The 27,924-nt window shown below is 54.1% G+C and overlaps 2 protein-coding genes and 1 long non-coding RNA gene across 9 annotated transcripts; 1 reads left to right on the forward strand and 2 right to left on the reverse strand.

Moving 5' to 3' along the window:
* Positions 1-1,321: 1,321 nt before the first annotated feature.
* On the reverse strand, positions 1,322-6,819 carry LOC115899689 (putative 60S ribosomal protein L39-like 5). The gene is made up of 3 exons (XM_030937999.1): positions 6,769-6,819; positions 5,725-5,756; positions 1,322-1,502 (listed from the first exon to the last, which is right to left on the reverse strand). The coding sequence occupies exons 1-3, from the start codon at positions 6,817-6,819 to the stop codon at positions 1,322-1,324; spliced, it is 264 nt and encodes an 87-aa protein (XP_030793859.1).
* On the reverse strand, positions 5,213-24,642 carry AMOTL2 (angiomotin like 2). Of its 6 annotated transcripts, none has more exons than XM_030934080.1 (10): positions 23,671-23,794; positions 20,069-20,848; positions 16,861-17,167; positions 15,642-15,786; positions 15,158-15,250; positions 10,890-11,185; positions 9,455-9,762; positions 8,634-8,854; positions 7,751-7,854; positions 5,213-7,115 (listed from the first exon to the last, which is right to left on the reverse strand). In XM_030934080.1, the coding sequence occupies exons 2-9, from the start codon at positions 20,800-20,802 to the stop codon at positions 7,757-7,759; spliced, it is 2,202 nt and encodes a 733-aa protein (XP_030789940.1). In that variant the 5' UTR covers positions 20,803-20,848; positions 23,671-23,794; the 3' UTR covers positions 5,213-7,115; positions 7,751-7,756. The 6 variants fall into 6 exon arrangements, with proteins under 6 accessions (XP_030789940.1, XP_010363151.1, XP_030789927.1 ...); XM_010364849.2 differs by lacking the exon at positions 7,751-7,854 and adding an exon at positions 7,890-8,069; XM_030934067.1 differs by lacking the exons at positions 7,751-7,854; positions 23,671-23,794 and adding exons at positions 7,890-8,069; positions 23,015-23,033.
* On the forward strand, positions 23,833-27,113 carry LOC115898688. Of its 2 annotated transcripts, XR_004058371.1 has the most exons (5): positions 23,833-24,207; positions 24,483-24,765; positions 25,853-25,986; positions 26,149-26,233; positions 26,590-27,113. It is a non-coding gene; the product is annotated as an uncharacterized LOC115898688 (long non-coding RNA). The 2 variants fall into 2 exon arrangements; XR_004058372.1 differs by lacking the exons at positions 25,853-25,986; positions 26,149-26,233; positions 26,590-27,113 and adding an exon at positions 24,993-25,241.
* Positions 27,114-27,924: the final 811 nt, after the last annotated feature.

Consider the following 27,924-nt stretch of genomic DNA (forward strand, 5'->3'; position numbering starts at 1 on the left):
CAGGGACTGGGAGACAAATGCTTCCATTCCCCAGAAGGCATCACCAACCTCTCCCCCTCCCTTTATTGTGGTGCTCTGGCTTCCAGGGAGGAAGGGGAGGGAGGTTGGCACCTGGGGATGGCATGGAGGCTCTGGGAAAGCCTTTCCCTGGACCTTGCCTGGCTCAGATCTTTGTGGCCTTGATCGACAACCCCTGTGAGTTATTCTAGGGACCCAAACACTACAAGGCATGGCTGGGAACTGCTGCCCTGATAACAAGTGTTCCACCCCACCCTACCCTTGCCACTGCCCCTGCCCCTATCCTTTCCTTCAGGGAGCCCAGGGCTGTCAGGGCCAGGCAGGAGAAGCTCCAGGCAGGTGCGGCCCTCCTAGGGGTGGAGAGAGTTCTGATTCCGCCTGCCGTTCCCATGACTGGGGCTGGCTACTGCCCACATGGCAGTCAGCGCCTGGGCCTGACTCAGGTACCAGCCATCTGGCAGGGCCAGTTCTGGGCTCACACACCCACCTCCACCTCCACCTGCTCATCCACTCCGCTCCCCAAGCCCTCGGGCTCAGCTTCTCCTTCTCTGACCTGAAGACTCCACCCACAGAGTTCCTTTTACCTTCTCCCACCTCTCCCACTTTCAGTGAACGGCAAAGGGGCTCGGGTGCCTGGCCAAGGAGGAAGGGCTTGAGACCTTTGGTCAGAATATCCTGCAGGGCTACTGTTCAAGCAGGGCCACCTGTGACACCAGCGCAAGGACAAGAGTAAACGCCTGTATCATTGAAAAGTTCGATTATGTCTTTTTACCTGTGGCTCCTTCTCACCCAAGAGGAGCCGCAGACTAATGTCTGCTAGCAAGAGCTCCTCCATCCTGCATGCCCCAGCTCTCCTCCCCATCATGGTCCTGTGGGAGCAGAAAGGAAGCTGCAGAGGGGCGACTGCCAGGAGGAAGTGATGTTCAAGCTGGAGGAGAAAAGAGATGAGAAAGGCATGCGAGGAAAAGGATTGGGATGTGCAAAGGCCTGCAGTTCAAAGAGGCCACAGTGCACTTGGAGCCACCCCTGTGCAGTTTGTATGGCTGAGCGTGCACACAAGGCTGGTGAAATCCGGAGCCCCTGGGAAGGAGGCCTATTTTTCTTTTTTGAAATGAAAGGTCTCACGTGTTTATTACGGAACCCAGTCAACCAGCATGTTCCTAACAGATTCAGAGAGAAAAAGTATACTCCCAAAAAAACACGTCCAACTGTCCAGATAGTGGTGACATTTTCAGCTTGACATGGTAACGCGATTGTGACCTTCGGACAGCACAAATACGTGTGCCATCTCATGTGCAATTCCTTACAGACCCAGCTTGATTCTTCTCCAATGTCTCCTTTTGGAGTTGTACCTGATTTTATTACCAGTTTTCATCCGAATCCACTGGGGAATGGGACGATTTTGCTTTTGTTTCTTGGCCAGGAATTGCTTAATCTTGAAAGTCTTGTGAGAAGACATGGCGAGAGGCGGAGCCAAACACACACTACGATGGTGGAGAAAGAAAGAGAGGGGTGCCTGTTTTTCTTTTTAAGTTAAAAAAGATTATTATAATTTTCAAGGCAAACCTAGCTGTGGTTTTTGTAGTTAGTCACTCTATGGTTGATATTTTGGTATTTTTGCCATAATGCAACATGCTCTGAAGATTTCCATAGTACACTGTGTTGAGCAAGCAAAGGCTTCGGAAGAGAGACTGGGCAGGGCTCTTTTCAAGGCTCCTGAAGCTTGAAAAGAAGGCCAACTTGATGCAAGAAGAGACAAACCTGTGCAGGGAAATAACCAAATTATTGCCCAACACAAGTGGAATGTGCCCCCAGGTAGGAGCCTTTGGACTTGCAAGAGGCATTTATCTCAGGACAGATCATGACACCGGGCTGGCTCAGAATCAAAAGCTGACGGGTCCACAGACTAGAGTAGAATGTGTCCCTGTTGCAATCAAGTGCAAGTGGCATGGCTCTCCAGGGCACTCCGAGAGCCCACTGTCAGATATGCCCCACTCCCACTCCCGCTGGGGGCTGGAGGTTTGGCTGGTGGGTGAGAGCAGGGTGCACATGAGAGTCAATTACAGTTTGGTCCTCAGCGAACTGGTCAGCCCTTTCGTCCAGGCTCTGCGGTGATAACCCCATCATGCACCTGGACCCCAGGCTCCCTTTATGGGTACCTCCGCCCTACAGAACGGGCTGTTTTTAGTGGGTATCCAGAACCAGCCACTTCATCTGCAGAAGAAAAACCAACTTCATTGACTTCCAGATCCCAGCCTCACCTGGGAGAGACAAGGATGAACCGAAGTCCTGGGCACTTCCCAGAGCTCCATTCCCATCAGGGAAACACAATGCCCAATGCCCAGGCAGGCAAAGATTTACTGTGAAGCTAATGAACCTTGTACCTCAGGTGCTCACTTGAACAGGCCCCTTCCAAAACTCTAGACCTAATTTTGTATTCACCACTTTGCATTCTTTGTCTTAAAGAAGGTCCTCCAAATTATATAAGCTTCAGACCTCACAAAAGTGGACCCACCCCTGCCAATGCTCCTTGACTCCAGAAAACCTTAGCAGACATGGGCACCTCAGGGCTGACGGGCCTTCTTTCCAAACCTCAGGACCTCCACCCTGGCAGCCTAGGGAATGAGATGTCGGAGGCTCCAGCTCAGAGCAGATAGTGTCCTGGCTGCAGTCCAGCAGAGGTGCTCTGGGGTTGCTGGGCCCAGGATGGGTGAAAGGGGACTGTCTGCAATAGAAAGTTCAAAGTGTCAGCCTAGGAAAGAGGAGCCGACAAGTGTGAAGGCAGCAGACCCAATAACACTTCTAATTGTGTCCATATGGCCCACTGGTGGCGCATTTGGTGATGACCTGTGGTTGACCACTGGCTTAAAGTAGATGCTGTGATACAAAACACCACTGAATGGTGTACTTCAAAAGGGTGAATTTTATGGTATGTGAAATCTATCTTGTTTGGAAAAAAAAAAAGATGCTGAGCGTTCAATTGCTGTGGCACTTCTCCCATGTGTTAGATCCAGGCACGGCATGTCCAGGAATGCACTGCTGGTTGCGGGGGTTTCTGGACCACCTCCAGAAGGGTCAGGCACTCCCAGCAAGGCCTGCTCAGAGACGACTTCATCCTGGCCAGCCCCTTACTTGTGCTAGGAGATGGCAGAGTGGTACTGCAAACTTTCCTGTCTAGGTGGAGTTCTTCGGGGGCTGTAAAGTGGCTTTGGCTATCTCTGGGTGATGGCCCCATTTTTCTGCCCTTGTCTTGGCATATTTTCACCAAGCTTGCTGAGCCTGGCACGTACTTATGCCAGGGAAAGAGTTAACAATTAACCAGGAGGTGAGAGAAGTGAGAGAGGCTGGGGCAGCTACTCATAGGCTGCCCTCCTGCCCTTGGAGCCATGGGCTGCCCCCGAGCCACATCCCCAGCCCTGCTGGTGGAGGCACTGGGTGGAGGCAGGGCAGGCAGGTTAGGGCTGCCCCTCAAAGAGGAACTTGGGCTCCAAAGGGCCCCGCTGAGCCACCTGGGTTCTGGCCCAGGCTCCATCCCTTCACAGGTGTTAGACACAGAGGGCAAACACCTCCCTCCACAGGGCCTCACCATCCCTGCCACAGCCTGCAGCTTCACTAGCTCCGGAACTTCATTAGACTGCATTTCACAGGGCACCGAGCAGCTCACTCATCCCCTTTCCTGAGAGGAAATGTCACTCAGATGCACTGGTGACCATGTGGCTAGAGAGCACCCATGCCCTGCAGGGACACTAGCCAGAAGATATCGGTGCCCCCCACATCTGTCTCTGGGACACATGGTGAGGCACGCATGTGCACACATGCACACAAATGCACATGTATGTACACGTGCTGGGTACACTGGGACTGATTTCCTATTCTCTTTGGTCTGTGCCAAAGAAACATTAATGTGACTTTCCACAGACTGGATCTCACAGAAGGTGCAGATGCTTTGGAAGCCCCTGGCCAAAGGTACTGGGGTGAGATGGCACTGTTGTCAGGGCTTATTGTTCACAGGTCTGAGTTACCAAGCTGTGCTTTGGAGCTCCCTGCCACAGGCACTGACATTTTGTTTTGGACAGCAAGTCTCAGAAGATGTAGCCATGGGCTGGTGTGGCCCAGGGAGGAGCAGTGGTGGGAGGGTGAGGAGCCCTATTGTTCAGGCTGCCTCCACGGACCAGGCCTGCCTGAGTAACCTGACTCCAGTTCAGGACTCAATGGGAGGAAGGCCGGCATAGATACTGCCTCAGTGGCAGGAGGCAGGCTGGAGGGTTGGATGGAGGTGTGGCCATGGGGTGGGTTTGATGCCTCTGCATGGAGAGCTCCTCATCCAGTGGGGCCTATCACCATCTGCAAAGTTGCTGGAAAAGTTTTTGGATGTTTCCAATTCTTCCACCTGCTTGTCTCCATACTTTTGGCTGGTAAGCTGGCTCGGGAAGACACCTTCTCTAGGATCTCAACTTAGTTACTCATCAACATGGCTCCTGAGTTCCTACACTAGCCCTGAAGACACTTCGTTCACGGCCATGGTGGGGAACCGTTCGACATGTAGGCTGTCTGGTAGCCTGCTGCTGCCTCATGGCCAGCTGACTAATGGCCACATGCTGACGGGGAACCTCAGTGTCCTGCCACACTTGTGGAAGCACAAGGCAGGTATTTTGTTTCTGATACAAGAACAAGCAAGACTGAGAATGGTTTTCTCTTTTTTTGAATTGGAACAATATGCTTTCCTGAGCATCAGGAAAGAGTGGTGATGTCACAGCAAAGGAGGGAGGCAGTGGCTAAGAACACGCCACGTCCTTGAATGTCCTCTGCATGATGCCCGGCCTTCTGGATGGTTCGGACAAGACTTTATATGCTAGGTGGGAGTGGGAAAAGGAGTGGGGGAAGGATAAAGCCATCTTTGGACACCCACTCCCACTGTGGATAACCACAGCATGTGGCCAAACAAAGCTGATTAGAACAGAGCTACTTGGGGAGGCTGCCATCTGCCAGGCCCTCCTTCCCCTCCCAGTCTTCAAGAAATGTTACCTATGAAAGGGGAAAAATGCCAACCACATCCTCATTCCAACTGTGCCCTTAATGTAGCTTCACAAAATTCCTAGATTCTATTTTGGGTCCTTGAAGAGACTGGACTATGACTTGGGTGGCCCCCCAAAATCCTCACCCTTTCCCTTCCCTCAGTGCAAAGTCTCACCTGTGCAAAGACATCACTTTTAATTATTTTTTTTAATTAAAATACTGTTATACCCAGTGGAATGCGGCAGCAATCCTGGTACAGGGTGGCATAACAAAACAGCCATGTTTACATTTTAAATATTTACGATAACTTAAAACATACAGACACACATCATGGTCTTTGGCAGAAAACGTTCACAGCACAAAAAATACTTTAAAAGAAATACCAAATATTAATCCAAAATATATTAAGTCGTTTTTTTTTTTCTTTCACGATATTTTTTGCCTTTTTTTCTCTTTTTTCTTTTTGCTTTGTAAACAATGCACATGAACCAAATGTATTTTTCAGCTTTAAACGGGGGTAGGGGAATTTAAAAAAAATATGCAATTGTCCAGCAAATGCAAATGTTTAAAAAGGAAACTTGAGGAACCATGGAAATAAAACAACACATACCAAACCTAAAAACGATAAAGGAAGAACACAAAGAATCAAGGAGAACTAAAAACGGTAAAGACAAAACTGCTAAAACCCACCAATAGCTCCTGGGGCTGAAGTGAGGGATTCTCTAGGACCAGAAGTCGGAGTCACTGCTGCTAGCAGGCTGCCATGTGGGTGTTGCACCCCAATTCCAAAGCATCTGGTCCTGCTTCAGGGCACTGGGCATGGGTAGCTTGAGGAGCCAGCCTCCTGGGCACTGTTTTGTGATGGGGGCTCCATTCAGATGACTATTTGATTCTGGTAGCTCATTAACTAGTTTTCAACCGCTTTGCTCCTCTCCCAAACCCTCCAGGTGGGAACAAAGACACTTATGCGAACAAGACAACATCTCCAGTTTCTCAGAGAGAACTGGTACTGGGGAGGGCCACTGAAGCCCACCTGGGGGCATGGCAGATGTCTGTTCAAGGTGGCTCATTTCATCTGGCTCAGGGTTTATGACCAAACTGACAGGATGTCCCAGGGACAGGAGCTGTGGAGCCACTTCAAGAGGCTGGTGGTGGGGGTCCCGTGGGCATTTATAGGGCTCAAGATGGAGGAAAAGGCAGCCGAGATCCTGGGAATCAAGCAGCTTTAACATCCACGGGCCAGGAACTTGAGGAGGAGGCATAACTGGGAGGCCAGTCAGAAGTTTCAGGAACTGTGACAGTAGGAAGAGGGGAGCACAGCCCATGGAGACACATCGGAACCTGCAGGCCTCAGTCTTCTGTTCCACAAGAAAGGGAATTATATACAAACTGCACACTGTCTCCCAGTCCACTTAATGGTCCCTAACCCACAGCAAGTGAGAAGGTGAGGCTGTGGCTTCTCCAAGACTAACACCCTTAATAGTCCCCAAAAGATTCAAGTCTTAGTATCCCAGGAAGGCAGTGAGGAACTGAAGAGCAGATGAGGTTGGCTGGAACCAAACTTAGCCAGAGAACAATATGGCTGACTTAATTAGTGAACCAGTCCGCCTGGTGTCCACGGGCAGCCGTCCTTGGAAATTAGTCCCCCAACAAACACAGCCCCTCCCTCCCTGCCTGACTGACAACTGGCAGGGCAGAGGGAGCTCAGCTCCTTTCTGAGCTGTCAGTTGTTACCCCAGTAGCAGGCCTTGGGCAACAAGTCAAGGCTGAATCCTCATTCTCCATAAGGCCAGGAGGAATGTGGGCTAAGAAGCAGAGTCTTCTGCGGGCGCTGGTGCTCTCACAGCTCTCCTCTCCCCTGGGGTCCTCCTCCTGAGTTCCTGGGACCAGATGGTCAATAGGAGTGAGCGTCTGGCTGGGGAAAGGGACAGAGCAGCGGCTGACAGGCTGCTGAAATGGCTGAGAGTGGCACAGGGCAGAGGAGGGGAGCGAATGGCTCAGAGTCCTGAAGCACCACCTCCTTCAGATCAGTATCTCCACCATGTCTGACAAGTCCTGGACTCTGGATGTAGCTACAGATTCTGGAGAGAGACAAGAACACGGGCACATGCCAATGAGTGTTACTAGATTGCTTTTAAAATCCTGGCACATTTTAAATACAACGATCTTTCTTCACCAACTTTTCCCACCTCTGCTGCCCAGGTTCCCAGAACGTGGCCAACCAAGCACATTGCTCTGCACCCTCTCAGTGCTCAGCCCAGCCCACCAACCTCTGATGTGTAAGATGCATTTGTTTCTAACTTTGAACTGGTTGGAGGGCTTAGACAGAGCAATGGAGAGCCCTGAGGGAGGGAGGCTGCAGCATTCTTTTCATGCCTGTGGTTTTCTGAGATCATGAGGCACAGGCAAATATGCAAAGGCCAATGTGAAAGGGGAGTGGAAAAAGAAATGGCATCTTCTCAGATTTCTCTTTCCCGGACTCTCAACAGGCTTCCAGAGTGCCATCGGCATGACTTGCAAGCTCCATTCTCTTGGATAATCAAATTGGAAATTAACTATGTAGGGAAGACCATGAAAGAGGAGCTAAAGTGCCTCCCATCTGGTTGCTTTCTTTCTGAATTCTGGATCTGCCTCTAATCAGGGTTTCCAATTTCCCTGTTCATGCAACCACCCACCCCTCATGTTCACAGTGAGGTGGGCCAGGCGCGCTGCTCACCTCTGGCTATGCAGGGCTCCCCATGGAGTGCAGGCAATGACCCGGAGGGGGCTGGGAAGATAAGGCTTTGGTGTTCCAGTTCACACCCCAGTGCTCCCCTGGCCCTGCATAGCACAGAAGTGGGGTCAGGAGGACTTACCCAGAGAGGCTGCTCTCTGGCTACTGCTGCACCCCAGAAGGCTGTCAGGCTCCGGTGGCAGGCAGGTGGAGGTGCTGTCTGGGGGGCCATCAGTCTGGGTGCTCCCATCTCTGCTTCCGTGTTTGGCATGGGCAGCAGGGGGAGATGTGACCACTGGCTCCTCTGTGGGTGCCCTGTCTGCTGGGAAGGTAGGTGGATGGTTATTGCCATGCCTGTAAGATGTGGCCCTGGTGAAGGACACTGTAAGTTAACTGCCCGTACTGGGGAGTCAAGGTGGAGTGAGCTGCTCTTGATCTGCAAGAACTTTAAGACTAAAAATGCTCCTATTTTAAAATGGGAATAACTACCAGATTGGATTGGCTTCCAAATGTTTCGGGTGTTGGGACCCTTCTTTGTAGATTAAATCTTCTAGAGTTTCCGTGGCATCTGCTTAGAAGGAAGAGTGGAGGGGGCTTGCCTAGAAGGTGCATCTGCACAGGAAGCTCTCTTTTTCTCAGTTCAGTGGCTGGGGCTGAAGCATGATAGAATTTATGGCGATGGGGACTAAGTACCCCTCTTCACACCGGCAGGAGAGCCATGGGCTGTAGAGTCACTAGACGCAGAGAATAAGCCAGCTCCCCTGGGAGACAATCAGGAAGCCCTGGCTCCTATGAGCCTCAGTTCTGGGAGGAAAGGTCTGGCAATCTGTGTTCAGGCCCAGGAGAAACTACCTCTCAATCTATCCCAACAGCAGCCTCCTCTTACCTGTAGTCAGCCGAGCAGGGGCGTCTGCTGCTTGTCGCTCATTAGAAGAGAGCCCTTGCCAGCCCTGGGTTCCTGCTGCTGCAGCCACGAAGACAGATGGCACCGACTTAGCAGGCCGTAGGGAGCCCTGGGTGGCCTTGCCAGGGTCTCTCCTGGAGCGCTGCTGAAGGACCTTGATCACTGCATCCTTCTCCAGGATCTGGGCATGGAGCACCTTTAACCTGAGGGGTGACAGGCCATGCCCACACTGTCAGACCCATAGATCCAGCAGCCTCCAGCCTTCCCGCCTCACAGGAGTTAGAGGAAAAGCACCCCCACTCCCCTAACCCTGCCAGGCTGGATCCTTCTGTGCTTGTATCAGGGACCTAGAGGGGGCTTGAATATGGTACCACAGCTCTGGCATTTGATGCTCTTAGAGCCCAGGCTCTGAAAACCACCAGTGCATAAGGCCCCGGGCCCTTCCCACACCAGGAAAGGCAGGCCATCATGGATGGGTTCCAGAGTCATCAGATGATAGCGGCGGCACAGCCCTCATCCTGGAGGGCAGCACTCCTGAGAGGGGAGGCAGGACCCAAGCCCTAAACGGCACCCAACACCTCCACAGTAAGAGTCTCCTGGGTAGACCAAGGACTCGGTATTTTTAGGCAAATGCAAGTTTACAGTGCCTGGTGTGCCAAGCATGCAGGTTCAGCTCAGAAGCAGGAGGGACTGCTGAGCTGTGTGGGGAAAGTGGCTTGTTTATCAGGGATCAAGGGCAGGGCAGTGACTGGACATTGCCACCCGCCTCCCAAACCTCAGGTGCCTGGCCTGCAATGCCGAACCTGCTTTCCATCTCCTGGTGCCTGTGGCCACCAGTGAGCAGACCCTCATTGAAGCTGCTGCTGGGCGAGGGCTGCGGGGAGTGTCGGATGAGAGTGGTGTCACGTTGGGCAGCAGCCGTGGCAGCCGCATCCATGGCAAACTGCCTCATGGCACGTTCCTCCAAATACTTCTGTTCCCACTTGGTCATGTCGGCCTCCAGCGCCAGGATCTGCTCCTCCTTCTCTCGCAGTTGTTCTGACAGCCGCAGGGCACTGAGCTCTGGGGACCCACCACTGCCACTGCCACCACCTGGGGCGCCTGCCTGTCTCTGCAGAGCAAGGAGTGGAGACCGTGGTCAAGGGTGGAGGTTGGGGTGCGGCAGCCACTGGTCTTCACCTCCACACAAGGACTGTCACTCGTACGTATGCGTTGTTCAGCCATACACAGCATACATTTCCCCATCCTCCCTCTACCGAAATGGGGGTACAGCACAGGTCCCCATACCCCTGCCCTGAATCTTATGGCCAAGGGCATAGAGACCAAACAAATAATCCTCCAAACTGGCAAAGGGGGTGCTACCAATAGTTATACTGGGAAAATTGGTGTAAATTAGAACAGAACTGGGCAAACTGGGGGTTCAGTCATGCTAACTGTCGCAAGGGTAGGTTTGGGAGTAGAGAAATAACTATTTGGTTTGTAAACACCAAGAGTTGTTTACACAGAAGTCCAAAGTGAGGTTAAGCACTATGGATCAGGGCAACCATCTTTCCTCCCAATCTCGGGGAGGCATATAAAAGCTGGCTGGTGGCTGGGCGCAGTGGCTCATGCCTGTAATCCCAGCACTTTGGGAGGCCAAGGCTGGTGGATGATATGAGGTCAGAGGTTCGAGACCAGCCTGGCCAATATGGTGAAACCCCCATCTCTACTAAAAATACAAAAATTAGCTGGGTGTGGTGGCACGTGCCTGTAGTCCTAGCTACTCAGGAGGTTGAGGCAGGAGAATCCCTTGAACCTGGGAGGCGGAGGTTGCAGTGAGCGGAGATTACGCCACTGCACTCCAGCCTGGGCAACAGAGTGAGACTCCGTCTCAAAAAAAAAAAAAAAAAAAAAAAAAAAGCTCGAGGGCCTTCTGTATCCAGGTTCCTAACTTACTTTCTCTAGAGGTCAAGGACAATATACCCTGCTGCTGCTGAGGACAGGAGTCCCTTGAGGCTGGATGTGGGCCAGGTGGCAGGACCTCTGCTAAGACGACGAGTGGAAGGGCGCACGCAGCAAAGGTGGAGCAGACAGCAATCATCCTTGCTGCCCTGCAAGGGGCCTGCAGCCTAGATCTAAGTAGGGGCTCCTGGGGCCTCGGCCCCAGCCTCCAAACCTACAGTCCCCGAGGAGGAAGGGAAGCTGACATCCTCAGATGCTGCCCTAGCCTGGACACCTGCACAGGTTTTCTCAGCTCACCTGCTGTGCACGCAGGGCCTTGAGTTCCTGCTCCAGACGAGTCCTCAGACGCAGCTCCAGCTGCTCCCGCTTCTCACAGGCTGCCTGCAGCTGCCCAAGTGCCTGCTGCAGCCGCTCCACTTTCTCCACATAGGCCTGCTTCTTGCGCAGCTCCTCTTCGGCTCGAGCCGCCCGGCCCTGCGCATTGCCCAGAGCCTGCTCCAGCAGCTCGGCACGCCGCCGCTGGTCCTCGATGGCACCGCGCAGCAGTGCCATCTCTCGCTCCAGCTTCTCTTGCTCCTGCTGCTGCTCGTAGCCTGTAGGGAGAGAGAGGTTTGATCAGTGACAGTGACCACACTGGCTGGCCCCATTGCCTCCTGGGCTCTGTGCTGACCACTGGATGAGCACAGTTGCTTCTCATTCTCTCAACAGTAACACAAATAACACGAATAAGGTACCACTATTAAGCCTGTTTCATGGAAGAAGAAACTGAGGCTCAGGTTTAAGTCAGGAGTAAACAACTGGGCTACCCTGCCTTTCTACTGGGACATACTGCCATGGGACAGCCTCAAACACCATCCACTTGTGCCAGGGGCTACCATGTCTAAAACACATCCACAATATTCCTTGAACCTTGTGACGGCTAGAGACTGCTGAGGTAGGAACTGTGATGCCTATGTACAGATGAGAAAACAGTGGCTCAGGTGGGCTGTGACATGGTCCTCCTTCAAGTGGGAGAATGAAGGAAGAGGAAACAGAACCACCATCTGCTGTCCACACACCAGGCACTTACACATCTTATTCCACGAATCCTCCAGCCCCTCCAGGTAGGATTTGGGATCCCCAACTTACAGGGGAGGAACATAGGAGGTGAATGGTGCTGCCAAATGGAAACCCCAGCTGGCCACACTACAAAGGCCCAGGCTGCCTCTGGCTACATGGTGAGGCATTTGTACTTACAGGCCACCCAGAGCTCTGGGGCTCCTTCTGCAGACCCAGGCCGTTGAGGGCTACATTTCCCTCCATGGTCTGAAAAGACCACTGAGATGTGAGCAACCAGGCTCAGGAAGAAATGCAAAGTCTGCAGCACAATGAAAATGACTATGGCCCAAAGATTAGTGTGTAAGGGTCCAGCTATCCTGACTTTTGTATCATTTTGTTAATTACCCAAAGAAACTCTGCTCAGAGGCCCTCTCAGCATGGCCAGGAAAGGCCCAAACCAGACCACAGAGCCCTCCATCTCATGCTCTAGCCTTAAATCCACCTCCCAAGCACCTGCCCCTTGAGAGTCCCAGGCTGCCCCCTGAGGAGTGGATCAGCTGCCTTCCTTGCTGGAGAGCAGGAGGCAGGCAGGGCTGTGGGCCCCCGCTAATGAACCTAAAGGCACTGTCTCTAGAACAGCATTCTGATTCAGTGGAATTTTCTGCCAGAGTGGAACTGTTCTATACTGCACCCTCCAATGCAGTGGCTACTAGACACACGTGCTACTGAGGACTGGAAATGTGGCCAGTAAGACGGAAGAACTGAATTTTAAATTTTATTTATTTTCATTAACTTCAATTCTTGGGCCACATGTAGCTAAGAACCTATCACATAGGACAGTACAAGTTCTGCAACAGAAGAGTGAAGGCTTGAGACCTTGGCATGTGGAAGGGAGGATTCATTTACTCAGGACCCTGGGGCAGGGCAAGGAGGACACAGAGGCAACTCAGGTTAGCTCTTGGCTCATTTTGGATTTTTGAAGGCTGAGCCCAGGACGGTATCATTCTGTGGCGTGGAGGAAAATAAGGGGAAGTCCAATAATATTGAAACGTATGTGTTCATACTTCGCTGGCTTGACATCCATTGAGTGGGGTGGAGGAGCAGCCAGGTTTGGACTCAGGCAGGGAGGACCCTCCCCTACTCCACCTGTGCATTCACAATTTGCCCAGGGCCTGCATCTCATTTCAGCCTTAGCATGACTCTGTGGGAAAGGACTCTGTCTCATCTTATAGCTGGAGAATCTGAGGCGCAGGGAGAGGAGAAACATTCTCAAGGGGGTGGAGCTAACAGGCCGGCTTCAGGCCTCAAGGCCAGATCCACAGGGGGAACGGCTGCCCTAGAGGGGCCAGAAAGGCAGTGCTGGGGGACTGCGTGGCTTGCCTAGGAGGAAAAGCAGATGACATTGATGATAATGGCCACACTTTCCTAGTGTTGACTGATCCCAGATAAAAGGGAGGTCAAACAGACACATCTTTTCTGCCTTTGCAATAGCTACTACGGAGCAAGGAAGAGCTGCTTGGGTTTCCTCAACCCTAGGGGAGGAGGGGCCAGCGGACCCAGCCTTCTGTTTCCAGAGGCTTCCTGCAGCTTTGTCCAACCTCTAAGGCCCTGGTGGGGGCTGGGAGGCTTTGGGCTCTGGCCATCCCCTGCCAACAGGACCCTGATAAAGCCCTGGGCCTGCGGGATCTCGGGAAGGTGAGCCCCTCAGTAAGAAATAAGTGGCCCGGGTGCCGGTGGGAAGAGGACGCCCGGAGGCCAGCGGAGGCGGGCGGGAAGGCAGGCGAGGCCCCGAGGGGACCGGGATGCGCCTTGGGCAGCGAGCAAGGCCCCACCTCCACGTTCCAGGCTCCCTTTGTGCTCACCCTCCCTCCTCCTAAAAGCCGGGCGAAGGGCGCCAGGCAGAGCGCACGGGAGGGAGCGGCGGGGGGCGGGCCGGGAGCGGAACAGCTCGCGGCTCTGGAATGCCAGGCATCCAGGTCACCCGCGGCTGCGAGATTAATGGCTCCAGCGAGGAGCCAAGAACAGCCCGGCGCTCACTCGCTCCCCGGGGAGCGGAAACGCCTCCCGGCCGGCCCCCCTCTTCTCACCCCCTAGCAAGCTCCCAGAAACCCGCCCCATGGCTTCCTTTCTTTGGCAGAGCCAGGCCCTAAAAGTCCGCCTTCCTCCACAGGCACCCTCATCTGCTTTGCCCTTGCAGCTTCTCCTCCCCAGACTCCTCAGGGAAACCCCAGGGCTGCCCCATCCCCTTTCTCCCTCATTCCCTTTGACTCCTTCCCAGAGACCTTAAGCCGCTGCCACCTCACCCCACCCAGCCAGTAGAGACCAGCCTACCTCCTGCCCCACCCTGTCAATTCCTTCAGTGCTATGTTCCCCCATTCCCTGCCCTAGTCTTTGAACCCTCTTTGAAGGAAGATAGGGGTGCTGCCAGCCAGAGCTAGGTCCTCAAGCTGCTCCTCCATTTCTGCACCCCACACTACTGTTTGTGCCATTCATAGTAGAGTTCCTGTGAAGCCCCAAAGCCACGTTTACCCAGCTACCAACCACTCCCATTCCACTTCTCTGCAAACACCCTGAACGGCAGTAAAGCTCCTAGTAGGAGCTCAATAAATAATTGTTGTTAGTCTCTTCTGATTGCTAGAGCCTCCTACCGCTGAGCTCAGGGTTCCCTTTCCCACCCCACCCCATGTACCTCTTGAACCGCCCAATAACTCCTTCACCTCTGGCTGGCTCTCCACCCCTGCCATCCCCACGGAGCGTCTCTCTCAGGCCACTGGGGCTCCTAATCACCAGTTTCAAGGACCACCCCCCTTGTTCTTTTGAATCTGTGGAAACCTGCTCCTTTCTTAAGCTCACCACTTCTCTCCTGACCTCCCTGCCATGGTACCTTCCTGGGCCTGCTCCCATTCTCTCCTGAACATCTGCCAGATGCTCAAAACACATCTGCTAATTAATGAATGGACTAGTCAATGAACTTGCCCATTCTTCAAAGATGCTTAGACCGTCTCCTTTAGAATGCATCTGTTGGTTAAGGTCTAGGATCCCATTTTTGGCTGTCTCAAGTGCCTCCACTTGGCTTGCTATGGCCCAGTTCCATCATGCCCCCTGCCTCTCACATTCCCGTTGCACACTCCTGACCTTTCTGCTGCCTGGAACTCCCTGGGAAGCTCTCAGACGACCTTTCCTTCTCCTTCACCTCACCCGTGTTCAGCGTTACTTTGCCTCCCGCACTGCCCAATGCACTGCACTGATGGTCAGCACCGAAGCTCAGCAAATCACTGCTCCCTGGCTTTCCCTCTAGTGTCAAGTGATCTTCTTAATAGATACACAACTAGATCCTATTCTTCTTTGGAAGCCACTTCTCCCCACTATCCCCAGATCCAGTCTAGTGTTGGGCACACAGTAGGCAGTAAACCTGCTCCTAAAGTACTGCTTTGCAAGGGGGAAGGCCAATCTTCCTGGTCCAGAGGGTGTGCAGCAGTCCCATTGCCTGCACACAGGCCAGGATTCTTAGTGAGGCCCCTACTCACTCTGAGCAAGCAGCTTGGCCACCATGTCCTGACTGCCGGCCTGGGCCTCCTGTGTCTTGCTTGCCAGGCGGCGGTTTGCAGATTCCAATCTCTCTGTTTCAAGGGAAGGAAAGATGTTTTAGTGTCAGGTGAAGCTGCCAGCTTGGGATTTTTCCTGACATCCTATCAAGACAGGGCTGCATCCTCCACATTAGGGATGGGCCATAAGGAAACCCCGGCTCAGCTCAGGGCCTGATGGGAGGCAGCCTCCTCTGTCAGAAGCCATCATCTGGGCCACACGATGGGAGCTCCCTGAGGGGATCCGAGATGCAGTACATAGAGACAAGTGTCTCTCTATCAGGGCAGCTCCCGAGGAGTCTCAGCCTGGCTCTCTGAGTTCATCTGCACTTTTAGCAGGTAATAGAGTCCCAATTTTTCTCTAGAACAGAGGAAGTAAGCCCTCTGCAGAGGCTCTCCAACCTCCACCTGTGTGACTGGCTCTCACCTCTAAGATCCCGGTTGAAGTCTTGCAGCCTCCTCATTTCACTGTCCATCTTGTTCCTCATGGTCTTCTCCAGGGCCTCACGCTTGGAGGAGGCTCTGGTCAGGCTCTCATGGGCCTCAGAGAGCCGCTGGATTTCGCTTTCCAGCTGCAAGAGGCAGACAGCAGAGCTGAAGGAAGGTGAGAGCTCCTAGGGAGTGATTCCAGGCTGACCCACTACTCTCCATCAGAAAAGGTGACAGATGAGAGGACACCAAGCAGGAGCAAAACCTCCAGGTTTTGGTGGGATGACTATGGTGGGATGATCAGAAGCTTGTAGCCTCCAAAAGTAGACTGGACTGCTGGGACCAGCAAGCAACGGTCCATCAGCTGCCCCAAGGACCAGATGCTGAATGAACCTAGGGCCAGGTACTTTGGAAGTAGCTGCCTGCAGGGTGACTAAACACAGCTTCCCTGTGCCCAATGTCCAGAAAGAAACATTCTACGTTTGGCTGACTTCCACCAAGAAACTGAGTACGGTTGGCCAGAAGTGGGCACCAAAAGACTCCAGCCATGTTGGGGTGGTTTGACCTAACTTGGACACCACAGGACAGTCAAGGGAGGCCTGAGGCCATCTGCTAAAACTGAGCCTCAGCAGAAAACTGGTAACCCTTCACTAAAGAAGCAGGCACCAGGTCTAAGCCTGAGCCACCTCTGCCTGGTCCCCCAGGCATCACCGTCCACCCAGAGGGCCAGCTGGGCCCCAGCTGCTCCTCCCACTTGGCTGCTGGCAGGTTCCGCACGTGCTCTTAGCTGGCCTGTGATTCCAACAAGTCTTTCCCAGAGGAGAAGTTTTCTTTTTCGCCAGGGCTGGCCTGGAACAGACTTGCTGTTGTGTGGGGGACACAAAGGGCTCTCTGTGGGAGGTGTCCATGAGAGGGGGTGTGTGCAGGGCAAGGGTGCGAGTGTGCAAGGAGCTGGTGAATGGGCTCTTTCTAATCACCACTGGCCAGCAACTGCTCATGCTCCAGGCCTGCTCTGCCGGCCTCTCGGCTGTTCCCCAGCTGTCTGGAGTCAGCTCAGGAGGGTGCATGAGGGGTGAGGGAGGTGGAGAACAGAGGGATGGGGGAAATCAAGCCAAACAGTCTTCAGGCTCCTCTGCCTCTCCTTGGACTACCCACTCCCCAGTAGCCCCTCGGGGTCTCTTTCTGGTCTGGCCTTCTGAAGCCCTGGCAGGGCCTACCTTCTCAATACGGCTGGCCTTCTCTGCAGAGCTCTCCAGCTCCCTCTGCAGCCGCTCATTGTCCCTCTGCAGCCTGGCATTCTCCCTCAGCACGGCCTCCATCTGGGCCAGGTGGGCACTGCCCGAGGTGGCTGAGGAGGCCTGGGCACTCACTGGCCCCTCCACAGCAGGTGGGTTGATGGAGCTCAGGGGGCCATGGCCAAGAGCAGCTGGATGTGGGGGAGGGGGGTGCTCCTGGGGTTGCTGCAGGTACTGGTACTGTTGTTGCTGTTGGAGGAACACAGGCGGTACCTGGGCCTGCAGGATCCTGGGGAACAGAAGAGACGGTGCTCAGAGACAGCACAGACCCTTATGGCTCCCACCCAGAGCAGCCCGGAGTCGCCCCATTCCTAGGCATACAGGGAAAATGGTTATTATTCATAACTAATATATTATTAAAATTGCTGCAGATAATTATTCAACCCTCCAGTGGTAGGCAGGGACCCGTGGGGAAGGCCTTTTCCAAATGTTTCTGCCTGAGGCTCTCAAGAGTCAGACAGCAGAGCTGGAGGGGATTCATGTCAGGATGCTTGTTTCATACCCGCCTCACAGTGACTGGGGCCTTGGGGATCAGCCTGAGCACTCCTGGGCCTCCTAAGCAACTAATGCTTAAATATGTCATCTTGAAAAATGCACCGTGACACTTCTAGTCAATGGAAGGTTCTTTTTGGGGCTGGAGGCCATGTCAATCATGACTGAGCATATAACCTTCCAGGCCCTGGGACAACTTGGTGGCTGGGCCCCAGCAGCAACCTTATGTCTATTACACGAGTGGCCAGTTTCAAGACTGCCAAAGCAGCACTCATTTTCTCCTTTCTATTTCAAGTCCTGCCACCCCCCAGCCCCCACCCACCCAGAATCATTTTTAGAAGACTCCAGTTAAGGTTAGAACAGTGAGACAGATGCCAGGGTAAGAGTCTGAGCTCTAGAGTCTGACAAATAGGGGTTTAAATCCCTGCTCCAGCTGTTTAACCTTAGGCAAGTGCCTCAGCCCCACAGACTGGGCATTGCTCTGTTGCGTCATGAGGGTCTCCAGCCTTGCCAGGGTTTGTGAGGATGATGCTATGTAAGGCCGGGCAGAGTGCGGGGCCGGTGCTGGGTGGGTGGCAGGCGCTCCTGTGGTGGTGGCCCATCCTCCATCTCTTCTAGTAGGAACCTTGGTTTACCCTCAGTTCAGAGAATAACTGTGGCCCAAACTCTGGGTTTCCTTGGGAGTAAGGGCTGCCTCTAGACTACTGCAGTCGCTGAGTTCTGGGGACAATGTTGTATTGGCCTCTGGCACTGGTGTAACATCACCCCTAGGGCTCCGTGTTGAGGGAAGGAGCAAAGGCCAAGAGGACATGGGGAGTCCAAGAGCCTTTCTGAGACCTTGTGATTCCCAGTGTCACAACTGCCTCAGTTTCACAAAGATTCTTCCAAGTCCCAGAAGCCCCGCAAAACCCAAATTCCCCTTCTGGGTGCATCATGTCAGCATTCATGCACACCCAGCCTGCCCCTGCCTCCTGCCTCCATACAGCCTATGGCCCCCCTGCTCTTCTCAGGACCCTAGGCTAGGAGTCTAGCCCCAAGTTCCTAACAAATAATCTTCATCGGATCATCCGAAAGGGGATATTGGGCAGATGTATTTCTCCTACTACCTAAGGTGAGGCTTCCAGTAAGAGCTGGGAAGAGGGTCCCCCACTGGAGTGCTCAAACTCTCCATTCCACTGCTAAAATGGCCATTCTCAAGGTTGCTTCAAGAACTTGCTCCCCCCTGCACTGGGCCAGGCAGACACAACTGGCATTCTTTGGGGATGACTTAGCTCTGAGAAAGAATAGCAACTCCTTTCCCTTCACACTTGCTTTCCTTTCTCCTCGTCCTCTCCCTCCCCCGCTTTTTGTTCTCCTGCAAACAGTCTACTTCCTTGGCACGATTACTATCTTTTCCTGACAGAGTTCAATAAGGCTGGCCCAAAAGAAGAAACCACCACTCAGCTTCCGAAACTCTTCCTGACCGAGCCCTGAGAAGGGCGATAAGGTGCGAGTCTGGAGGGGGTGGAGGCTGGAGAGAAACCAAGAGGCTCCATCCTCTGGTTCCGCCATACCAACCCCATCATGTCACACATTTCTCGAGAGCAAGGAAAGGCCGGACGGTGGGAAAGTGGGTGACTAAAGGAAAACTCAGCAGGCATGAAGAGAACCAGACTTTGATCTTGGGCCACCAGAGGAAGAGTCTGAAATCCTTGGGGTCCCTTGGTGGGGTTTCCTGGACTCCCACAGCGGGAGATGCAGCAGTGATGGCTCTGTCTGCTTCTCTGAAAAGATGCTGGACCAGATGAGAAGCCTGAGGTGGGGCCTTGTTTTTGGAACACTCATTTCTCCAAACTCTCTAGACTTCTTGCCTCCCCCAAGTCTTCCTGCTTCCATTTTGGCCCCTCACAAACCATGCTCTGCATGGTAGCCAGAAAGAGCACTTAGAAAAGGAAAACCAAATCACATCCCCCGAGGGCCTCCCAGCATACTCAGACTCAAACTCTAAGTCCCTGCCCTGACCCAGCAGCCTCTTCTGAGCCTCCCCAGAAAGAGGCCCACCTGGACCCAGAATCCTGTCCCACTGCAGGCTGCAGATGCAGGGAGCATATGGCAGGAAATGGAGAGGAGAGACAGGGAAGCTCCTGCCCTGGTGTAAGATGCAGAGACATCTCTAATGAGGCCACCGGGCCTTTCCAGCCTCTATTTAGGAATGCCTCCCAATACTCATAGAAGGCAAGTTGCTCACATTTTCTTAAAAAACCTCCAGAGAAGGAGGTCCCACCTTCTTCCTACTTAACTTGGAAACAGTTTGGCAATGATTCCCAACCTTGCCTTTAGGAAGTTATTTCTGAAATCGAACCTTTAACCGCCTGTTGCGATTTGTGTCCTCTGGGGACGGTAGTTACTGGAATGCTAAAGCTCAGCAGACAATAGTGCCTATCTCTGAACTAAGGCAAGGGACGCCACTAACTTCTTAGGCCACCTCAGTTACGTCTCTCTTCTCTGCCAGGCAATAGCTGTCCCTTCTCAGGAAGGTTGGAGGTGGGGTGGGGATCTGGCCAGCTCTGACACAAGCTGTGATCTTGAGACTCTCCTCCCTGAGAGCCTGTGCTGGAGGAAACCCAGGAATTGGAAAGCCCAAGGTGGGGAGAATTACCTGACTTCAGCGTGCTGGAAGTGCGGGCTGCCGCGGGCACGGTACCGAGGGTCAGTGACAGCAGTGGTGGTCTCATGAGCTAGTACAACGTGAGGGTACTGAGGTGGGGGTCCTCGGGACTCTGGGCCCTCAGCAGGGGGGCCCCTCAGTGGGGGGCCCTGCTGGCTGCGGGCCAGCTGTGGGAAGCTGTGGGAGGAGCTCATGTGGCTGGGGGCCCGGGCGCCGTTCCTCTCCAGGGACAACTGCAGGAGCCGTTCGCTCAGCGAGCGCACGTGCCCGTGCCTCAGCTCCCGCAGGGTCTCATCCTGCCGCTGACTGCCTCCGGGGGCCCCACGGGGATCTCGGTCTCCCGCATGTGGCCGGGGCCCCACCTGCTGGGCCGCATAGTACTGCGAGTGGGCTTTGGCCTCCTCATAGGTGGGCAGCTCCTCTCCCTTGCTGGGCTGTGGGCACAGCCGGTAGAGGGTGTTCTCTGCCAGGTGGTTCTCACCGCCCTGGTGCTCCTGGCCCTGGGGCTCCTGCCTGGTGGCTTGCTGCAGCACCTGACTGTCCTCTGGTGCCAGGATCTCCAGGGAGGCCTGGGGGCTCCCTGTGCCCCCAGTTCCAGCCCCACCCCTCAGGGCCTGCTGCTGGATGGCTAGCAGCGTGCGTGTCTCAGTCAGGTTGCCATAGCGCAGCTGCTCCTGGATGAGGCGGTGCAGGACTGTCCCCGAGGAGTCTTCCAGTGTCCTCATGCTTCTTTGGCTTGCACACAGCTGCCTGGACAATGGCCGGTGGCACCTGGCCCCAGAGCACCGGGGGGGGGGGGGGGGGGGGGGGGGGGGGGGAGACAGAGAGAGAGAAAAGCAATCAGTGGGAGTCCATGGGAAAGGATGAGGTTTTCCAGGATTTCCATTATTACTCTGGTGGAAAGCATAAAAGTGAAGAGCAGGGGTGGGGCGGGTCACATAAGCTTGGATTCACATACCAGTGCTGCTATCTACTGATTAAGACAGTTATCTAACCTCTGAGCCTCAGTTTCTCCACCAGAAAAATGCAAAGAATTCTGCTTGACTCATGGAGATGAGAATAAAAACAGGCAGTGGCCTGTGAGCTCCTGGTACAGTGAAAATCCTGGTAAACAATGACTATGATAACATTCATGGTGACTTACTATTCCTGGAGAGAGACAACAGGAAACCAGAAGATAACCCACCAGGAACCACCGCCCGTACAGCCAGCTACACATCAAACAGCCTGATGGGCAATTCCAAGGCAGGCCTAGTTCAGATCTAACCACTTAGCTATTCAGTCTAGGGGTGGATGGGGCCCCAGTTTATTGGCAGGTGATAAAGAATGCATGCAGTCCAATAGAAGCCCTAGGCAAAAGGCCCCCAGGACCCTCTACACCGAGGCATGCCAGAGCCCAGCCTTGGCACAGTCAACCTACCACCCTCTAGCCCGCTGAACCCCTGCCCACTTTTTTTACTCTCCCTGAATCAGAGCGCTCCTGGAGGATGGGCCTGGGCTCTGCTTCATCAAGGGCTGCTGACAGAATGAATCTGGGGCTCCCTGTCATGGGATGACCTTGGCAGTCACTCCGCAAGGTTAACAGGAAGAAGGAGGAATTGCACCTGAATTGGTGAATAAGGGATGAATAAAAATGCTCCAAGAGGACAATGGTATTGTGAGATGAGGCAAAAGGGTGCCACCCATTAAGGTTAGTGGGTCAGTCTTTGTGCTGACAGTAACTGCAAGAGAGCTCCAGGAAAAAGAAAGGATGGCATGATGTCTTTGATTTTATATTATCCTCCTCAACACACACACACACACACACACACACACACACACACACACACACACACTTGCTACTTGGAAAAGACCCCACTGGTCCTCTAAGCACATAGGGGACAGGCACTCAGCATCTTTCTTGACATCAGTGTCAAGGAAGCCCATCTTGACTTGGGCCAACTGGAGAAGTAAGGGGAGGTTGTTGGTTGAGAGACCTGGGGCAGAGGAGAGGGGATTGTGAGCCTAAAGTGCTCGGAGATAATATCAGAGAAAGGATTTCCCTTCTAAGTCTGGGCTCCCAGTGGCTCACGGACTGGAAAGCTGCCTGTCTCTCTCACCCAGCTTCCTTTCCACGCCTCCTCCAACACAAATCTCCAAACTGGGTTCCAGGGAAAACTAAACAGAATCCACACTGCCACAGGTCCTGTGTGTATGGGCAGCGATTGGGGGGTGGGTGGGAGGAATGTGGCCCCTCCTCTGCCACTAAACTAGCCCTAGTGTCCTGCTTCAGTTTGGGCTATGGCATGTTAGCAGAGCAGTCATTCCCAATCCTTCCCTTCTCCCCACCCCAGGACTACAGCTGCCCGGGGGTGGGGAGTGGGGGAATGAGTCTGGAGGGCACCCAGTCATGCACCGCCCCCCCGCCCCCACACACAAGGAGGGGTAGATGTGCAAGACTCCGGAGCTACCCGAGGCAAAGCAAGCAAATGGGATTCAATTCGCATGGGATTCAGTTCGCCCTGGAGTTTTATCTGCGGGCATTTCCTAAGATAATCACTCTCTGGGCCGACTCCCACAGAGGCAGGGGAGCGGCAGGAAGGAATGCGGAGCCTTCCCGACAGATTCCAGGCGCTCCATAGTGTGCCCGGACTGGGAACAAGGAACACCTCCAAGGCCTCTCATCGCGAATTTGTCCCGGCCAAGCCCCTCGGATTCACGTCCTTTCAGACACCAAAACGCCTGAGCCTTTACTAAAACCTTCTTCCGCGCCCCCGGCCGCGCCCCTCTGCTGCGCTCGCCCGCTGCGCTCTCTGAAGGCCGCCTTTCTAAGCCAGCGCGCGTCTCCAGCCTTGGCCTGGGATCCCGCTCGCCTAAGGAACCAAAGTGACAGTCTCCAAGCTAGGAGACTCTCGCACCCCAGCCAGGGCTCCCGCCCCACCACGAGCCCGGGCGGACCTGGAGCACCGATGGTCGCTGGTACGCCTGGGGCGAGCCGGTGAGGGTAGCCCGAGGCCCGGAGAGGTCTTTAAGCATCGCGGGTCCGCCTCCCTCCCTCTCGAGCCCTCTTTGTTTTCCAAATACTCTAACGCTGACGTCACCGGGCTGGACAGCAGGCTGCATTCTTTCTAAGTGAGAGCCAATTCGTGGCTCCAGAGAGGATTTTCCAAGGAAGACAAAGAGGAATTCTTGGACTAGTTGGGGGCAAAGGCACCTGTAACCCCCACCTAACCAAATCAGCCCGCAGGACCCTGCAACTTGAGCTCCAAGCGGCGCCTCCATCCCTGTCCCCCGCCACCCCCACCCCAGCCTACCCGCAACCCGAAACACCGTCGCTGTTCTCTCCGGAGTCGGCCCTCTCCCCTCTCCCCCAGCCCCAAGGGACCCGCGCGCTTCTAGAGCCCCGCAAAGCCCGGGGCGCTGGGCTCCCGGGGTGGAACGGCCCTTGCCCAGCACTGCGGCTGCCTCGAAAGGGCGCACTGCGCCCCGAGGACGCTCGATTCTCGGGGCTCCGACTCCCGGAAAAGGCCGGGTTGCGCCGAGACTACAGCTTTGGCTGGGGCACGTTTCTGTGGCCTCGCGCGCTCTCCCTAGCGCGGAGCAGCCTTCCTTACCGCTGCGGCCCGAGGGTGCCCGGCGCAGTCAGACACCACAACCTCCGGGTCGGCCCGGCTCAGCTCGGCGGCGGAGATGTGTTCTCGGCCGCGGCGCCGACGCTCTGGCTGTTCGCGCCCCAGCGCGCAGCCCCAGGGTCGGCCTGGGCCGGAGGCGGCTGCTATGCCAGGAATGTGAGAGTTTCAGGTTCCCCCTCGGGATCAAAGCGAACCACAAATAACCTCTCAGCGCGCCGCCCTCCTCCGCCCTCCGCCTCCTCCCGCTCCCTCCTCCCGGTCCCCGCCTTCCTCCGGGGAGGCGGCGCTGCTGGCTGAGCGCCGGGCCGGCCCCCGAGCTCCGTTCCTCCTCACCCAGCGCCCTCCACGCCGCGCTGTGTCCGCCCCTGCCCCCCCGTTTTGCCTTGGGAGCTGCTGGAGACAATTTAATCCAACTCGGCTCATTATCGCCTCCACTCCCAGTCGCCGACCCGCTCTCACCCTTCATCCCTAAACCTATGGACGGGACGACAGCAAGGGCTGTACCACGCGTGTCCCGAGGTTGCTGCGAGAGGGGGCTCCGACTGTGTGTGTGTGTGTGTGTGTGTGTGTGTGTGTGTGTGTGTGTGTGTACCGGGAGAGGGGGGAAAAGGAGGAGGGACTGCAAAGACATCCATATCCTCTGGGCTGGGACAGTGCCCCGGGCGAAGTGAATGCTTCCAGCCACCCAGCCTCTTTCCCCTAACCCCCGCTGCTTTCACCCCCAGCGGCAACCTTTGAATTGCACTTTTGTTTACAAACACCTTTGCCAGCTCTTTTACGACCTGTCTCCACAGGAAGTGTGAATCTGGTTTGGAAAATCCGGTCAATTTGACCCACCTACCCAACAGAATCACCCGTCGTCAGGCGCTCTGTCCAATTCTTCCCCAAGGTGATAATAGGCGCCCCTTTACGCAGAGCGCAAGGTGTGCCACCGCTGGCTTTTCGCCCGGTCATCCGATTCAGCCCTGCCAAGCACCCTCCAACGGAGTTCTGTTATCATTCCTGTGTTATAAATGAGGGCACCAGGGCTCAGAGAGCTTAAGCAGCGTGTCCAGAGTCACACACAGCAAGAACCAGGTAATCAGCCACGGGGCTGCTTGGTTTCTTATTCTCAGAACCCCTCCCTGGCTATCAGAATCCAGGCTCCCTAGATGGACAGGGCAGACGCTGGGAGCCCTCCTCTATTCACCTGCCCTGTCCTTGTTTTAGTCTCTTTTTTACCTCCCCTACACCCCTGCCAGCCAGGGGTTTCCCTTGTACCCACTTTGGTGGCTGCTGTGTGAAATCCTCTCCTCTGCCCCCAGGACACTTCCTCTGCTGGGTGGAAACCCCTTCTTCAGAAAGCCTGCTCTGACACACTCTCCCCGTTCCCCACCACACAAGACCTCTCTACAAGTCAGTTGGGGTGAGGTGGGGGCAGTCGGGCCCCTGTCCACCGGGAGAGTCAGGGCTGATTTCTACCCCTGGCTAGGTCCTCCCCTCAACATGGAGTTTTTAAGTCCCAAATTCACTGGAGGGAACCAAGGACAAGGAAACTCTGCAAGCTTAATTGCCAGGGACATTGTTAATTTTTAATAAAACTCACAAAAAGTGTGTGTGTGTGTGTCCGTGTTTGTGTTTTACTTGGAAGCTAAATACTGTGTTTCAAATAGTGATTGAATCTGAGATGATTGAGCAAATGGATCATTTTTGCCAAGCTAAGGGATATTTGGCTTTCCAAGGATCCCCTTACAAAGAGAAGCTGTGATCAGTATACCACTGTAGGTAGGAATTTTAGAAGTGAAAGGAAAGAGGTCTCTGAGTGGCCTTACCTTATAGACAGTATAACTGGTGGAGGCAGGGGAGTGGTTGTGGACATGTGCACTCTGGGGCTGTAAAATTGGGGGAAAGACGGCATGGTACAGTCCTGTCTTTCAGGCATTTGGGAGGATGCCTGACAAAATGTTTGACAAATATTCTTGAGATGATTGCAGAAAGGCATCAGTTCAAGGCAGCTAGAGTGAAGGAGGTACACCTTGGAGCTGACAAGCCTGCTGCGGAGCCACACAGGCACCCATGATTGCTAATTTCTGTCCCCAAAGGGACAGAAGCGGGAGAGGGATCCCAAAACCTAAATGAGAAATGTACATGTACTTTTATTTTTCCTTTCCCTTTCTCTCTGCAGAAAGAACGGAGGGCACGATCTCTCAGGCACGGCTGCTGGGAGGCTCCGTGGAACCTGCCTAAGCTGGTGGCCATCCCAGCTCTGCAGGGTGGTTGGTTGAGAAGGTGACCACCGTTGAGATGTGCCAGAGGCAGGTATGCACAGGGGACACTGGGCGGGCCAGCCTGCTTGCCTACGAATCTTCGCTTACAGCAGAGGGAAGAGAGGCTCTCTTAGTGAGCCAGTGCTTTCTTCTTCCACTTTTGTCTCAGTCTACTTTGTCCCTTTCTCCTTTACCTCCTCTCTTCCTCCTGCAGGTTATGATTCTTCCCAGATGACAATGTGGCTGACTGGGTCAGGAATCCTACCCAGGAAAGATGCGGAGGTGACCTAATTCTCAGAGTAAGCCAGGCCGGAGGCCTTTGCTCTGGGAAGTGTAGCTCCTTGGGGTGTGGCTATATCATAGGTGTGTACAGGGCTTAGCAAGGGATTCAGGCACCCACACCATCGCCTCTCCTTAGCCCGGGTCTGGGTCTGTGCCTGGTTTATGGCCTCAGTCCAGCCCTGCAGCTGCATCCCACTGCATCCAACCAGACTATGAAAGTGAGCTCTTGGTGGGACCCTAGTGGCCTCCTCTCATACAGCTGGGAAGGAAATGTTCCCCTTACTTCCCAAATGGTCGCTTAGTGGAGGAGAGCTCCAGGGTGCAGGTGGCAAGATCAAAGGATGACTGTTAGTTTTGAAATTCACTTTTCCAGCTTCCTCTGGACACTCCCTCTGACAGCTTATGGGAACAAGAAGCCTACTGGAGCACAAAGCCTCACTGGAGCATGAAGCAAATTCATAGGAAGAATCTGAACATTAGGATGGAAGTTCTAGTGCTCCAGTTCCAAGAGCAGAAGATCCAAGTGGAGGGCTTTCTTCTCTTTGTCCTCCTGCAAACCCCTGTCCCCCCTTCACTCCCTTCTCCACCCCTCCCTTCATCACTCCCTCTAGGTTTTCTCCCCCAAGTCTTCTCCTTCCACTGCTGCCCCCTCTGTCTTTCACTCTCATACTTCAGGTCTGGAATCTCCATTAAGCACAAAGGGCCTCACGGAGTCTGTGTCTTTAGGGGTTAAATCCTCCAGAGTTGGAGCATTTATGGATTTAGGCCCCACAATGGTTTGGGTAAGAGAATGTTGTCCTAAAAAATGAAGAAGCGGCCAGGCACGGTGGCTCACACCTGTAACCACAGCACTTTGGGAGGCCAAGGCGGATGGCTCACCTGAGGTCAGGAGTTCGAAACCAGCCTGGCTAACATGGCAAAACCCTGTTTCTACTAAAAATACAAAAATTAGCCAGGCATGGTGGTGGATGCCTGTAATCCCAGCGCGGGAGGCTGAGGCAGGAGAATAGCTTGAACACAGGAGGCAGAGGTTACAGTGAGTTCAGATAGCACCATTGCATTCCTGCTTGGGTGACAGGCAAGACTCCGTTTCAAAAAAAAAAAAAAAAAAAAAAGGAAGAAGAAGCCCTGCCTCTCCAAACTGCACACATTCCTTGAGCCCCTGGCTTTCCTCTGTGGCCCTTTGCTTCTTTCTGGTGCCCCTGCCGGCCCAAGGCTAAGAGGATTCCTGTGAATGGTGAGGTTACACAATGGGCAGGGAGCTCTGAACCATGCTCCCATTTCCTCCCCTTTTTCTAGGGTGTGTAACTGCCCAGAGCCTTCACAATTTCCAGTCCTGCATGGAAGACTTGTCTGGATATTGGCAAATACTTGGATGAAATGCAGGATCACACACTTGAGTTTATTTTTGTGTGGGTAGCCATCAGACTGGGAAGGAATGGGGTGAGGATCTAAGAATGGGCACATTCTGGTGGGTGAATAAAGAAAGACCATTTTGAAATATCAATGTAACCCCAGATACCTGCCTTTTCTGCAAAGCTACCTTATACCGAGTGAATACTGATATTGTGGATGTGCCATTGCTGCCTGGAAGGATCCTCTGCTCTTGGCAAGAGGCAGCAGGGAATGTGAAGAGGCCCCTGAGTTTGCAGGAAAGGGCCTAGGGCAGGGTTTGTGCCTGCTGCTGCAGGGCCGGTGTGTTGGAAGA

This window comes from Rhinopithecus roxellana, chromosome 1, assembly GCF_007565055.1.
Source record: "Rhinopithecus roxellana isolate Shanxi Qingling chromosome 1, ASM756505v1, whole genome shotgun sequence".
In the NCBI taxonomy this organism is placed as follows: domain Eukaryota; kingdom Metazoa; phylum Chordata; class Mammalia; order Primates; family Cercopithecidae; genus Rhinopithecus; species Rhinopithecus roxellana.

What these genes read in the sequence shown, in the direction of transcription:
- LOC115899689 (XM_030937999.1), bottom strand. Translation starts at nt 6,819, where the DNA reads ATGGAGAATGAGGATTCAGCCTTGACTTGTTGCCCAAGGCCTGCTACT. An exon ending in GCCCAAGGCCTGCTACTGGG is followed by an intron (nt 5,757 to 6,768) that starts GTAACAACTGAC and finishes TTCTGGTCCTAG; the next exon opens with AGAATCCCTCACTTCAGCCC. An exon ending in TTCAGCCCCAGGAGCTATTG is followed by an intron (nt 1,503 to 5,724) that starts GTGGGTTTTAGC and finishes CCACCATCGTAG; the next exon opens with TGTGTGTTTGGCTCCGCCTC.
- AMOTL2 (XM_010364850.1), bottom strand. Translation starts at nt 24,642, where the DNA reads ATGACCGGGCGAAAAGCCAGCGGTGGCACACCTTGCGCTCTGCGTAAA. An exon ending in AGGCCCTGCGTGCACAGCAG is followed by an intron (nt 9,763 to 10,889) that starts GTGAGCTGAGAA and finishes CTTGCTCTGCAG; the next exon opens with AGACAGGCAGGCGCCCCAGG. An exon ending in CCCTGCTCGGCTGACTACAG is followed by an intron (nt 8,067 to 8,633) that starts GTAAGAGGAGGC and finishes CCTTCCCAGCAG; the next exon opens with ACAGGGCACCCACAGAGGAG.